The sequence below is a fragment of the Aythya marila genome, assembly GCF_965140915.1.
Source record: "Aythya marila genome assembly, chromosome: 3".
Classification (NCBI taxonomy): domain Eukaryota; kingdom Metazoa; phylum Chordata; class Aves; order Anseriformes; family Anatidae; genus Aythya; species Aythya marila.
In genome coordinates, this window is record NC_139044.1 from 104,157,041 (window position 1) to 104,170,634 (window position 13,594).

General features: G+C 45.2%; 1 protein-coding gene across 1 annotated transcript; it reads right to left on the reverse strand.

Annotated features, from left to right (window-relative positions):
- Nucleotides 1-1,088: 1,088 nt before the first annotated feature.
- On the reverse strand, nucleotides 1,089-9,865 carry ODC1 (ornithine decarboxylase 1). Its single transcript, XM_082757779.1, has 11 exons — nucleotides 9,635-9,865; nucleotides 7,404-7,552; nucleotides 7,124-7,297; nucleotides 6,778-6,950; nucleotides 6,359-6,493; nucleotides 6,103-6,184; nucleotides 5,707-5,790; nucleotides 4,304-4,466; nucleotides 4,105-4,217; nucleotides 3,611-3,825; nucleotides 1,089-2,080 (listed from the first exon to the last, which is right to left on the reverse strand). Exons 2-11 carry the CDS (start codon nucleotides 7,503-7,505, stop codon nucleotides 1,939-1,941), a joined length of 1,383 nt encoding a protein of 460 aa, XP_082613905.1. The 5' UTR covers nucleotides 7,506-7,552; nucleotides 9,635-9,865; the 3' UTR covers nucleotides 1,089-1,938.
- Between the last annotated feature and the right edge of the window lie 3,729 nt (nucleotides 9,866-13,594).

Here is a 13,594-nt window from a genome sequence, read left to right on the forward strand (position 1 = left end):
ATTGTGCTGGCTGCCCATCGGGGCAGGAGAATCGGTGCTGGCACTGGCTGATGGTGCAGATGTTATCACCTAGGGTCTCACAACAGCCCTACAGCTGGCTCTTCCGTCCCCATTCCCACAGACAGGCTTACCAACAGTTCCCTCAGACACCTGCAGACCTTCCAGGAGTACTTTTACTATGTATGTGCTGTTTTTTCTCCCCAGTTCAAGCACACTTAGCTCTTACAGAGCAAGATTTAGATGTGAAATTGTTACAGTACCGACTTTTGGTTACCATTCATTACTTCTGCTTTCACACTAAGAATCATCAAGTTTCTGTGAATCTGTAGAAGCCAAAATGAAAACCCCTGGTTTGGTTGCAGGGAGTTTCGTTGGCAGACACAGGCTGTATGTATCTCCTGTACGTACATACTGCAGTTTGCAGAAGGGTATGTCAGTAGCCAAACAGCTGGCTCCTGTATGTGTGAGAATTCAGGCAAGTGCTATTCCAGTCACAAGTTTGAAGCTAGGAGTGAAGCAACTTCAAAAAACAAAGCATGACTTCAGCTCAGCTGCTTCCAGAGAAGCAGGAATGAGTAACTTGCTCCTGTTTACCCAGCTCATTCAGTGAGAGGAGAGCTGAGGCTCTGCTGAAAGCACAGGAGGAAGATTGAACATTAGCTTTCACAGCTTTGTATTTCTTATCTTGCTAGATCCCCTGTTTATCAGCAATGCAACCCCTCAGCTGACCTTTTAAATTTAAGTTAAAGTGTTAAGGATTTACATACTGATTTGGTTAAGGTTTTCCTTTACACTACAGGAAGCATTTGCTAAGGTATGCCAGCAGCCCAGGGCTTTATGGCCAACAGAACAGACCGGGGACCTGCAGAGCATATGCTGAAAATACTTTTACTATTTTAGCCAAAAAAAGTGGCAGTAAACTAGCATCAAGTTAGGTATAAATCAGAATACTCTATTCCAGTAAGCAGATATACCCTCTAATGGCTCTTACGGGTTACTACTTATCACATCTAACTCTAGGAACTGAAGCTTATATATTTCCATTAATAATAAATTAAGTATCTTTAATTGTATTGCTATTAAATAACTTCTAATTCTATTGCATGCACAAAGGATGTAGTCTCACCCCTTAACTATTTCATACTGAAACCCTGAACAAGTGTCAAACACAAGTAAGATTGTACTGTAGTCAGCCACACAGTGGGAAGAGAGGCTGAAACTGTGTATTTTGATCCTTCCATATGTAACAAGCAATTTGTCAATGGCAACCACGGAGCCTGTGCTGTATTCTCTCATTGCTTACTAGATATGATCTAGTCATTATGCCTGGCCAAAGCAGTTTATACCAATCGCAGAGCAATATGAATAAAACCTGCACGTTTTACTTGCTATACACTACTGTTAACCCCATGCTCAATAGCTAAAGACAGGTGTGATCCCATGGGAACTTACACAGTATTATGCTGTTAGCCAAGCTTCTGAGGTCACATATAGGAAAAGAAACAAGTTCACTTCCCTACCCATCATGTTTTTTCTCTTCACTTACATGGCAAGAGCCACCTAAGAGAAATTTGCTGCAGATTAACCAATCATGGCCAGTTATTTCAATATACTTTATTTTAAAACAGGTAGGTCACAAAACACTAAGCTTAGCCCATTCTGCCATACACAAGCTACAAATACTTGTTTGACAGTTGAGGGTCAGTCTTTAGTAGCATACATGAAAAGTGAATAAAAATCCATATAAAACAATATTCAAATAGTTTCCATAGGAACACAGATAAATGTGACCCATCTCCTAGTCATTTTTGTTGCATTTATGCCAAACCTAAACTTTAAAAAAAAAAAAAAACACTTAAAAATTCTAGCAAGAATTAAGTTAATGGTCCCCCAAATGCCCTAAATTGACTAAACTTGCAGTTAGTTACTAAATATTATCTATACATTAATACTAGCTGAAGCACAAGTCGCTGGATATTCGATCCCGCTTTCCCAGGCACAAGAGAGTGGCAGACTAGCAACATCCTGCTCCTCCACTTCAGCTAGGAACCCTTGCTCCTTGATCTGCTGCATTAGTTGCCTGGAAAGAAAAAACAGAAGTCAAAAGGCTATTTCACTACAACATGTAATAAAACATTTTGGTTACTAACAACTACAGAACTTTGACTTTGTAATCTTACAGTACGTGCAAGGTGAAGCTGTGTTCACCATCCAGCTGCCCATGTGGTACACGCTCTGACCTTTTACTTCAACCCATGCAAACAGCTTGTCCTTTACACCTTCCAGTTAAAAGCCACGAACTTTGCTGTACACATATACATAAATGCATAGCAAAAAGCTTTTGTCTGTGCTAAAGAGGTCTGCAGCATAAATCTCACTAATACACTCCCTACAATTAAGGGGCAGTTTATACTAGTGGTCTTATTTGGCAAAAAATAAAACCTAAGAGGTCATATATGAGGGTAGAAATATGAGGGTAGAAAGAAGGCCACAGCCGTGGACAACAGTTATGTTGGCTTATTCAAGTTCAATATGCCCCAAGCACAAATATTACATCTTAACAGACACACAGTGCTACAGTGAAAAAGCCAATTACTCTTCTGCAGAGCCAGCTGTAGTTCAGCCAGACAAGTTTGGGCTCTTACAGGAAGCCTAAAGCTTTGTGTGGCTTAGGGAATGCTCCAGTTGACTGAAGGTATCATTAAAGCGGAAAAAAAGACAATACAACTCTTGCTTATACAGAAGGCAAGGCTAACAGAAGAACGGAGGAAACTTCCTCTTACTTTTATCATCAGAACTCCTCCAGATTGAAGTTCTTTCAAAAAATCTGGGAAGAAGTTAATCATGCTTTTGGGTAATACTGCTGCCCAAATGCTTTCCATCACTTTAACAAGCAAACTTCAGTACAGAGGTAAGGACTTCCTCTTATGAAAAGACACTTTTATAGAAGACTCAATCCATTAACTTGTCTCACATCGAAGAGTATCCAGGTTGCTTTCAGCTACTCCCTATAAAAGTGCAATTTCACAGTGTGCTGGTACTCCAGAGGTAATCCTGCTTTCCTCACTTACCTGAGCAGTAACTTCCTGTTGAAATTTAACACACTGCATTGGGCAGTGAGCCAGAGCCCAACCTAAGTCAACAAACAGCTCCCAAACAGAACACACTGTGAGGCTACACAGATAAGAACTGGTTTTATATTCCTGTTCCTTACAGTCAGGATTTAGCAAGCTGTCAGTTTAGAAGACAGCGTAATAGCAGAGTGGTGACTGACTGCTGGGCAGAAAAATTGGCTACAGAATCTGTAATCACTGGGTTATACCAAACAAAGTGAAACTAGAAACCCAAGTTAATGAAAAAACTCCAAGCACTGTCCCTTTAAAAGGGCATCTAGACAAAAGTACATCAGAGAAAAAACAACTGGTAGCACTGATTGCTCTGCTAATGTTGCAAAAGCCTTCCAAGGCATTGCCCTCCACACCAAAATCAAGTTTTTCAAGGACTCCAGCACCACAGCTTTGTTAAGGAACTGCCAACTGACTCAAACTGTGGTTTCTGTACCAAAAGCACTTGATGGATCAAGTTATTCCCACACATTTCAGTTACTAACCATGCTGGCCTTGACATCACATAATGTATTGTTGGCCTCTGGAATCCATTGAAAGTAGAAGCTGCTGCAACAGTGTAGGCACCCATGTTTTCAAACAGGATCCAGTCACCAACTTGCAGCTCTGGCATGTTGAAGCGCTCAACAATACGATCGAGGCCGTCGCACGTTGGTCCCCATATGCTGCAGGAATAGCAGCTGTCATCTGGTTTAGGCCGCTAAAGGAAAGAGGATAATTAGTTTGACAGCCAAAACAGAGCTTCCAGAAGTAATATCGTAACTGATACATGCACAGCATTCAATTTCTCCTCTAAGAGGAGGAAGAGATGATTGCAGTTCCTTCTACACCCTTGGCTCCAAATTACTTCCACTGCATGCTTCAGAAGTTTACTGCCAAATTCTGTCTGCGTGAAGGGAGCAGTGAACAGAAGCACCTCCAGCGAAGAGGATTTCCGACAGCCAAGCTACAAGCATGAGATACTTCTGGATTACCGTACCTTTTGCAGAACTGGCTTAACATGTGCGTGGTCATACAAGATGCAGTTGAACGACCCATAGACTCCGTCGTTCACATAGTACATAAGCGTTTTGTCGTTCGCATCGTCTTCATCTGGAAGAAGCAGAGCCACCCGTAAGAGTGCTTGAAAAGACACATACAGTTGGACTGGAAGTAAGATTAAGTCTAAGTTTACATACCATCAGAACCTGTTTGCTCCTTTAACACAATTTTTTTGGCAATGATGTTGACTGCCAGTGTGAATGCTGATGCAACATAGTATCTTCCTGGCTCTGCAATAATCTTTATTCCGGAATCCAAAGGGAAGTATTTATCCAGTGCTGGGTTGATTACACTTGTGATCTAGGGAGTAACCAGTTGCACATATTACTGTTTCAGCAGGTACTCAGATACTGTTTTAAGTCTGGGATGAAGTCATTCTTTCTTGCTCAGGATAATATGCTAGTCAAACATGGATTAAAATATGCAAGTAGCTAACTATATTGATTGCCTTTGCTTTATTCCATTTTCAAAATTTAAGAAAACAAAAGCAGACACTTGCAGATTAAAAAACCACACACAGAGAGTTTGGCTGCTTAAGTTTAAGTGAAGTCATCCCTCCTAGACTCATTAAACCAGCATCAGTGACCCACAAGTGACTGCCTTTCAACTTTAATTTCCAGTCCACTTCTGGTTCTGCTAATCACACAACATCCACAGTTTACCGCATCCTCAAGAAGTCATCTCATGGGATTTTAAGACTATAGAAATCTTTGTCATCACCTTTGAAATCACATTGCCTTCATGAGCACTGTTACTGCCAAGATCTGAAGTTACCAGTGAAGTTACCAGTCTCCAACTGCTGCACAACTGCATTACACCATGGAGCCCAGTGACAACAGCACTTGCTCTTGTTGCTTTCCATAAGCCAACACTACACTAGAAGGCAACTTGCATTAAGAGGTGTAACAAGTGAGGTGACATTAGCCCACGTTATTAGCAGAAAATTCACTTTGTGGAATTTATTTGCTCTCTCCTGGTGTAAGTCATTTAACACCACTTCAGACTGGCAGGTGTTCTGACAATGCTGCTTTAAGTTAGCCCTGTTAATATCCAGCTACCTTGCCTCTCCTAACACCAGAAGTATTTGTGTGAAAGCAAACTACACAATTATAACCAGGATTTGGATGTGCTTTTTGATCAAAACAGATCAGACACTGACCTGTTGGCTGCAACAATGCTCATGCCACTCAGAACCATATGGGTTCAGGACTACCTTCCTAGATGGAAGTTTAACCGATCTAGAATGTCTGAAGATGATCTTCACTGGCATAAACTTCTTTCAGCTGACTGTCAAGTCCACAATTAAAGCTTGCTTTACAGGTTTGATGCCTCTGCTTGTTCATGTAGTCATTCAGCAATACCTTATGAGCCAATCTAACGTTCAGTTGTCAGATACATTCCCCTCTCTTCTAAAACTCTATTTCTGACCACACAAATTCTACTGCCATGAAAAAACGTAAGAGAAGAAAAGTATTTTGTTTAATGCAGAATGATATTCAGAAAGATCCCACAACCCAAGAAGTTCTTAGCAAAGCTGTACCTCTTCAAACTTAAGCTTGACGTCTTCAGAGCCAGGGAAGCCACCACCGATGTCAAGCAGATACATGTTGAAGCCAAGCTCAGCCTAAAATGAAATTAAGCAGAACAGTGTTAAGAAAAGTTGAGTTTTTCAGCTTAAAAATCAACATGAAGTCATTCTATTACAATATAGCAACAGAACTAGCTCACTGGGTTCAAGTAACAGCCTTTTGAGCTACTGATTTTACTGCACCTGTAGGTGAGTTTTTGCAGAACTGTCACTCAGCTAAGACCTCAAGAACTCCAGCATGAAATTAGTTACTTAACAGGCTTTTAACCCTGTAATCAGTTTTACAATTGATTCAGTTCTGCCAAAACAGTTGAGTAATAGTTCCAGATGAAGTAGAATCAAACTTACTCCCATATCGAACACGCAGCGGGCATCAGAAATGGCTTGAACAAATGTCTCTGGGTCTGTACATCCACTGCCAACATGGAAACTACAAAGAGAAAAATATTAGTTGCTGTTTTATAAGTTAGTCAATAAGTTTATAGAAAACTCAAATCACAACATGCAAAGGCATCTTTATTGTCAGGTAGATTAAAGAAATCTTAAAGGGATCACTTAAAGGAGTCTTATTGAATATGCCTGCATTTTGCAGTTATCAACGCACCTAACACCAACAATGGCAAGGTCCAGTTCCCTTGCACGCTCCAGAAGCAGCCTGCTTGTCTTCAGTGTAGCTCCAAATTTGACACTCAGACGACAAACAGCTTTGGAGTCATCAGTTGTGATGCGCAAGACTAATCTAGAAACAGGAAAAAAACAAATGCTTAAGTTCTACTATACAATTTATCATTATCAGGCACTTTTAACTTTAGAATAAGGCTGAGCTTAAGCATGCAAGCTTTCCTGTCTGTCTCCTCCTAGTGTCAGAAAGTTCTACAGACTTATAGACTTCAGTGGCTGAAATTAGACCTACTTTCTCATAATTTTGCATTACTTTTTAACTAAAGAAGAAGTTGCTGATAACAGCCTAATTAGCCTAAGAATTCAATCAATAATTATAAAACAACTACAGAATAAACTTACTTGGCTTTTGGATGGGCCCTTGCAACTTTCATTAGCTCTACTTCACTATCAAACGTCATCATCTGTACACCGCTGCTAGCAGCATGCTTGATCTGAGATATTTGTTTGCAGGGATTTGCATATATTATTCGCTCCGGGGAGACACCGATGCTCTGTACCAGCTGGATTTCCGTCTGAAGAAAGAACAGATTACACTCATAAAAGATTCTCTTTACTTCTAGTTGAATAAGCAAATTAATCAATAAAACTAAAGTGAGGGTGCTTGGTTATGCTTTACTGGATACAAACCCACCCCGAGGCTGAACATACACCACTACCACAGATCAGAACACGGTCCAGATCTTACCTTACTGGCACAATCAAATCCTGCACCAAGAGCAGCAAGAGTCTTCACTACAGCTTTGCTGTCATTACATTTGACAGCATAGAATGGGGTTACTCGAGGAAGGGCTTTGTGCCACCGTATGTGCTTCTTTATAATATCCCCGAGGTCAGCAACGTAGAAGGCATCTTTATCATCCTAGAGCAAATACACAAAGTTACAACCGATGGGTAACAAGATAAGCTTGGAGGTCAGCATTTGAGGAGAGCACCGTGAAATGCAGTCATTTTGCTATCATACTTACAGAAGATGACACTTCATTTATTTTTTGGTCAAGGATATCCTTGGCAGTAAAGCCTTCATCAAGGAAGGTGAATTCAAATTCTTCATTGCTGAAGTTATTCATGATTTCTGAGTTTTTGGGTTTATGCAGAAGGACTTGGGTACAAATTGCTGATACAGAAAGAAAAAAAAAACACAACACAAAAATAAGGCATTAATTCATTGAAGTCATTCATTCAAGATTTCAAATCCATGGTTGCTATATGATCACTACTTATAATTGTCAATTACCTGACCACTGATTTCTATAGAGATCACTAACAGCATTAAACAGATGACATCAGATTTAATCAGAACCAAAGAGACACTCCACAAAAGAGCCTTCTCAGATTGAAGACGAGTTATCTTCTATTCATAGACTGTATGATGTTCTGAACCCCATTAAAAATATCAAATGCTATTGAATATTTTTAGTCCGTCCCTGGAAGCTTCCAGCATATTTTCCTTGACCTCCACACTGGAGTTTCTGCTCATGTTGTGGCTAGTGCCTGTGTCAACATACTCAGCACTTTTCTAATATCTCTTAAGCACTACAGTAGCTCACCAGTTTCTGGGGAAAGGGTTTACTACTTATTAGAGACAGAATTAGAGCATGTTACTGAACTGAGCAGTAACAAGTCTCGCTAGGTCAATGCAAACTAAGCATCTGGACTCTCACTGCAGTTCTGACTGCACCTAGCAGAGCCTTGAAGTTGCTCTGTCAGTGCTTGGAGCTCCCCTGTTCTATCCACAACCTCCACGCTACATTAAAAGAAAACTTCAGCTGTCAGGAGTGGCAGATACACCCGAGAACAGTGGTTCCTAATTGTGGTGCACAGGCATACATACATAAAGCCTGGACAGCAATTCCAAGTAACACTTTTTAACAAGATTTTACAGCAGGCTGTAGTAAATCCATATGGTTAACAAACCAAGCAGCAAGCCACCCCCTGAAACCCAGAACTAAAGAGCAAAAAGCACATTCTTCTGCCACCCAAAGACTATCAAGTCCCCGGCAAGTTACCTCGGTCACTTTTCCCGAGCACTCCAAATATAGCACGGCATCCTGCTTCAACTGTTAGCTCAAGCAGAGTGTGTGCTGCTTTGTAAAGAGCTCAGCAGCGCAAGGCTGCCAGTGACTCATGGGGAAGATATGGTTTCATGTAACTGTGTCCAGCCCTCTGCCTCCTCTCAGCACTTTTTCTACATAATCTAGCCGTACAGATTAGGATTGAGGATTATGTCAGCTGTAAAGTATTCAGTAATCTTGAGTTACATCACTGCTTGCCCTCTTGTGAAAAAGGGCACTTATTACACATGCAAGATAACCTAAGTTACATTTGATAGATTTTTTTGATTAACAAGGTTCAAAGTCCGCTAGAATCATTCATTTCATTCAGTGTGCACACTAAAACCCATTATACTTCAACCACGTAATGACTTGGGCAAGAGATTATAAAACTTCATCCCAGCCTTCAGAAACATATGGCACCTGAACTGCCACTGCCAAGGGTTACTTGTCAAGGACATTTCCAATTTTTTTTTTTTTTAAATATAATTTCTCACTTACCACGCAAACTAGATCTGAGATTCAAACTCGACTAAGCTCTAACGAAATGAAACCTAGCAATCCTCATCCTCCCCCCCGCATGCGGCGTTAATTCTCCCAGAAACTGGATTAAAGTCAGCCCTTAAGGCTCTTCCCAAGCGGCTTTCAGAAGCCAGCAAGTTAAAGGCTTCTGGGGAAGCTGCTCGGGCACTTGTTCCTACAGACAGCCTGCACCTTGTCGCGGGGCGCCTTCAGCGCGATGCTGCAGCTCCGCGCCACGCAGCCCGGGGTTTTTAATCAATTAAACTCTTAATGAGGGCGTTCACAGCCCCCTCCCCGCGTGGGGCAGCGCACGAGCCACGTTTCCCCTCACAGCCCGGCGCGGGCTGTGCCGCACAGCGGGCTGCAGGCTCCCGCACGGCCCCACCTCCCCGTTATTTCCCATTTACACCGTAATTACACCCAGCCGCTGCGCTCACGGATACCCTTGGCGCTTAATTCTCCACAGATCCCTCTCAGAGCCCCCCCTGAGGAGAAGCGCCCCGCTCCCTCCAGAACCTTCCCGTCCCCCCCGCGCGGCCTCTCCGTCCCCTCCCCGTTCCCCACAGCCCCTGCCCGCGCCCCGACCCATCCCCGGGGGCCCTGCGGCAGCCACGCGGCCTCACCTCAGGCAGGCCTGCGGCCGGGGCCCGGCTCCCCGGCGGCGCGGGGCGGCGCGGGGCGGCGCGGAGCGGCGGGAGGCGGAGGTGCGGCGGCGGCGCGGCCGCGTCTGACAAAGCGGTGCCGGCGGCGCGGCGCCCCTATTTATAGGCCGGCGGCGTTGCCATGGCAACGCACCAGCTCAAACCAGCCCCGAGCGGCTGCGGCCGGGCCGGGGCCGCGAGCGGCCGCTATTGTGACGTCGGCGGCGCGGAGCACGCGCCGGGGAGGGACACGCCCCTACACCGCTCTCAAACCGCACCCGCGGAGGGACACGCCCCGTGGAGGAACACACCGCTCCTCAGGCCACGCCCATTGGCTCAGACCCCGCCCACCAACCCTAAGCCCCGCCCCCCGCGCTGAAGCCCGCCCGCCCCTCCCCTGAGGTGCGCTGAGCGGGTCGGGGCTCTGCCCTCACAGGGGGCCCCGGTGTGTGTGTCTCTGTGCCTGTTTCCCCGATTTTTTCCTTCTTTTCTCGCAGTTTCTAAATAAGAGATGGCGTTTCGGTGCGCCAACAGCTGTACGTTGTCCCTGCCGTTGTACAAGCAGCCCTACACCACCCCTGTTCATGCACAGTTCCTGCTACACATTGCCCCTGCCGTGCAAAAACAGTCCCAAGAGTACACAATTTGTACCCAAAACACATCCCGGACATCTTTCACCACACGTTTTCCAAACACGCAGCTTCTTTGTGCTGCAAACACGGTATTACATGCTTTTAGCAGCAAACCGAAATAGCCCCTCGCCACAGCAAGGTTACAGAGCGTACAGCTCCTCGCAGCGGGCGGCCAAAAACCTCGTGAAGTTACCGTAAACCCTCACCACACAGCTCAGTTTCCTAACTCTGTTTCCTAATTTGCCTTCGCTGGGGGAAGCAGCCCCCGTGTACCCAAAAGGAGCCGTCCACAGGCATGCGCCATGAGACAAAGCGCCCTGCTCTGACCCCACAGCTGGGGCGGCTCCACTCCTTCACGTTTTGGGATCTGAGACCAAAAAGAAACCGAAAAAAAAGCCAGTGCTCTCAGGCACATCCCTAAATAGACCTGATACTGCGAGCTGTCGGCCTCTGCGTGAGCTCAGCCCTCATAGCTGAGGCAGGCTGTGAGGTTTTTATTCGCTATATGTAATACAAGGGCTCTATATCCCTTCTATAGGCAACACGTAATGGTCAAACAGGCTTAGATAGAGTCATCTCGCCTTGCTGGCATTGAAGACAATGTCAAAATTCCCCAGGAGCTAGCTTGAAAAACAGAGGTCAGCCTGCACCATGGGGTTAGGGAGGGAAAAGCCCCCGTGTGCATCCCCCGGCCCTGCAGGGTGCTGTGTGTGCACATGGTGCCCACTGATGTTTGCTCACAAAGGCTTGGCTTCTGGTTAATGTGTCTGAACACAGAGCTCTCAGCACGTGTTTTGTGCTTTGTGGTACAGGTGAGGATGACTGGGAGTCATCCTCGGTGTCCCTGTTTTCACCACGGCCTTCTCCTCCGCTGGCTTTTGCTGTCTTCAGGTAGACAAGTGACAGGAATGCAAAGGACATCTTGTTCCTTACCATAATGCAAAACAAAAAAGCTTATCAGAAGTCTTCCCTGGGTTTATGACATTAGGCTTGAGTGATCATCTCCACCAGGAGGAATCGATAGTGTAGAGGCTAGATGTGAATAGCCTGGATGATGCATCAAATCTGCGTCAGACCCTTTGGAAGAAACGAGACACGAGGGTAAAATATGGAAGATTGTAAAGTCTGGATGTGTTAAACATGAGAAATGTTCACTCTTGTCTGTGCTAATGCTAGGTGTATACATGTAGCCAAAGGCTGCACAGACTGAGATCTTCCAAAGTTTTCCATGTCAGGGGAAGGGAGTAGTGCAGCATTTGGAGCAGACATTTCACTTCTGGAAAGGATTTCATGCAACAGAAGTACTGTGAGACTACAGATCAAATGTTAAATGAATTTTAACAGAAAGCGTGTTGGCTTCTTGCTTTTCGTTCATCTTCTGGGAGATGGAAGTGTTGCAGTTTCACCTACGCAATACCCACAGAGCCACTGCACATCTGGTCCGGTGTCATCAGCTGCAAACGGCCGTGAAGCAACATGTCACAGCTGGAAGCCCCACGTTTTGGATTATGATTGCAGTTGAACTCAGGATTAGTTTAACCTAGGGAAGAGCAATTTCAGAGGTGGATAGCTTAGGGGTAGCTACAAAGATGGTGCAAAATGCTTCTGGGCATTGCCAGGCAGTATAGAGAGGAGCAATGGCTATAGGTTGTGACATTGGAAGATCGGGTTGGACATCAGGAGAAACTTCTCCTGGAGGGTAGCGCAGTCCTGAGGCAGGTACTGAGAGGGGTGTGATGTCCATACCTGGAGATTAAACCAAGTATGGTTTGATCCATTAAAGGTGCGAGTAGAGAAGTGCCTGTGTGTTGGGGCCAGGCCAGGAGGGCACGAAGGGATGGAAGGTGCCTGTTGCAGAGCCCAGCAGCCCTTCTCCTGGCTCTCCTTCAGACAGACGTGGTGAGCAGGACAGACGGATGCCCTCACAGCCTGGGGACAGGCAGCGTGGTTCTCTGAGCCTGTGCTAGGGGGAAGGAAGATCAGAGAGCTCTGTTTGGGAGGGGGGTGCACCCATCTGTCCTCGGGCAACTTGTGCAATAAGTGCCTGAGAGCCTGTGTTCCTCATTCTCCTGCAAAAGCACCCAGCAGAAGGACCAAGAGAGTAAATCTGGTGCATCACGAAGCATGTTTGGTGGTGCCAATGAAGTCCTATGTCCACTGCAGATGGCAACAGGTTGTGGCTGAGCTGGACGTAGCCTCCACCTCCTCTCCCAGGTTGAAGGAACCTGACAAACTCAGCTTTTGGAGAGTCAGACCTCGGATCTGAACTTGGTGCTCTGCTCAGTCCTTTCATTAGCGAGATGGACGTAACTATTGGCAGCAGCTTCAGGGCGTGAGAATAGGAATTTGTCTCAATGTGGTGCCCGGAGGCACGCAGAGGGCTTTTTGTTTGGCAAACACCCTCGGCCCTTCAGTTGTCCCATGCACAGGACCTGCCTGAAGTCAAAAGGAGCTCTGTGCACGAAGCGTTGGAGCACAGGGAAGGATCAGGCCCTCAGAGGTATATTTTCATCATAATGTTTGAAGATTTACGTGTATAACTACGCAACTCAGGGTGAGACTGTGCCTCTAAGGCAAAACACATGAGCTCATATAAAGAATTTATCATTATAATAACAATTTGCATTTCTATAGAACCTTTGATCTTAGGATCTCAAAGTGCTTAACAAACACAAATTAATTAATCCTCACAACTCTCCTGCGAGGTAGACATGTATTATGGAGAGACGCTAGCAGCTAGCTTTCCATTATAAGTCTCATTTTAACTACCTCCTAACTTTGCCAAAACTAAACCAATACACACAAAAATTTCACAAGCATGATCTTGTCCGTGGGTAGGATCTTTTTAGAAATTCTGGGGCAAATGGGATAAGATAGTTTAAGATAAGTAGGTTAAATGGGGAGACCAGGAATATATCCCTGAATGAACTAATGCACATGCTCCAGTAGTCCAGAGGGGAAGGAAATGCAGAATTGGGGGTAGACACTTGCTTCTCCGTAACTTGCCAGCACGGAGATTCCAAGGTGGTAAGTGGTTATTCATCATCCGTGACACCAGTTATTAAATCAGGGAGCCAGAGGAGAGCAGGAGGTGACCTGCTTTTCCAAACAGAAGGGTCCTTCTCCAGGAGCTGCGTTTAGCCCTGGCTCCGAAGAGGAAATCGCTGAGAGCCACATCTTGCCTCCTCCACGCAGCCCCTTCTTAAAAGGGGGCCGCCTTGGGAAGAGGCCAGCGTCTCGGGTGGAAGATCACCTTCAAGGAGAGGCTGCCAGAGAAAACCAGAGCCTGGCAGCGCTCCCGCGTCAGGGA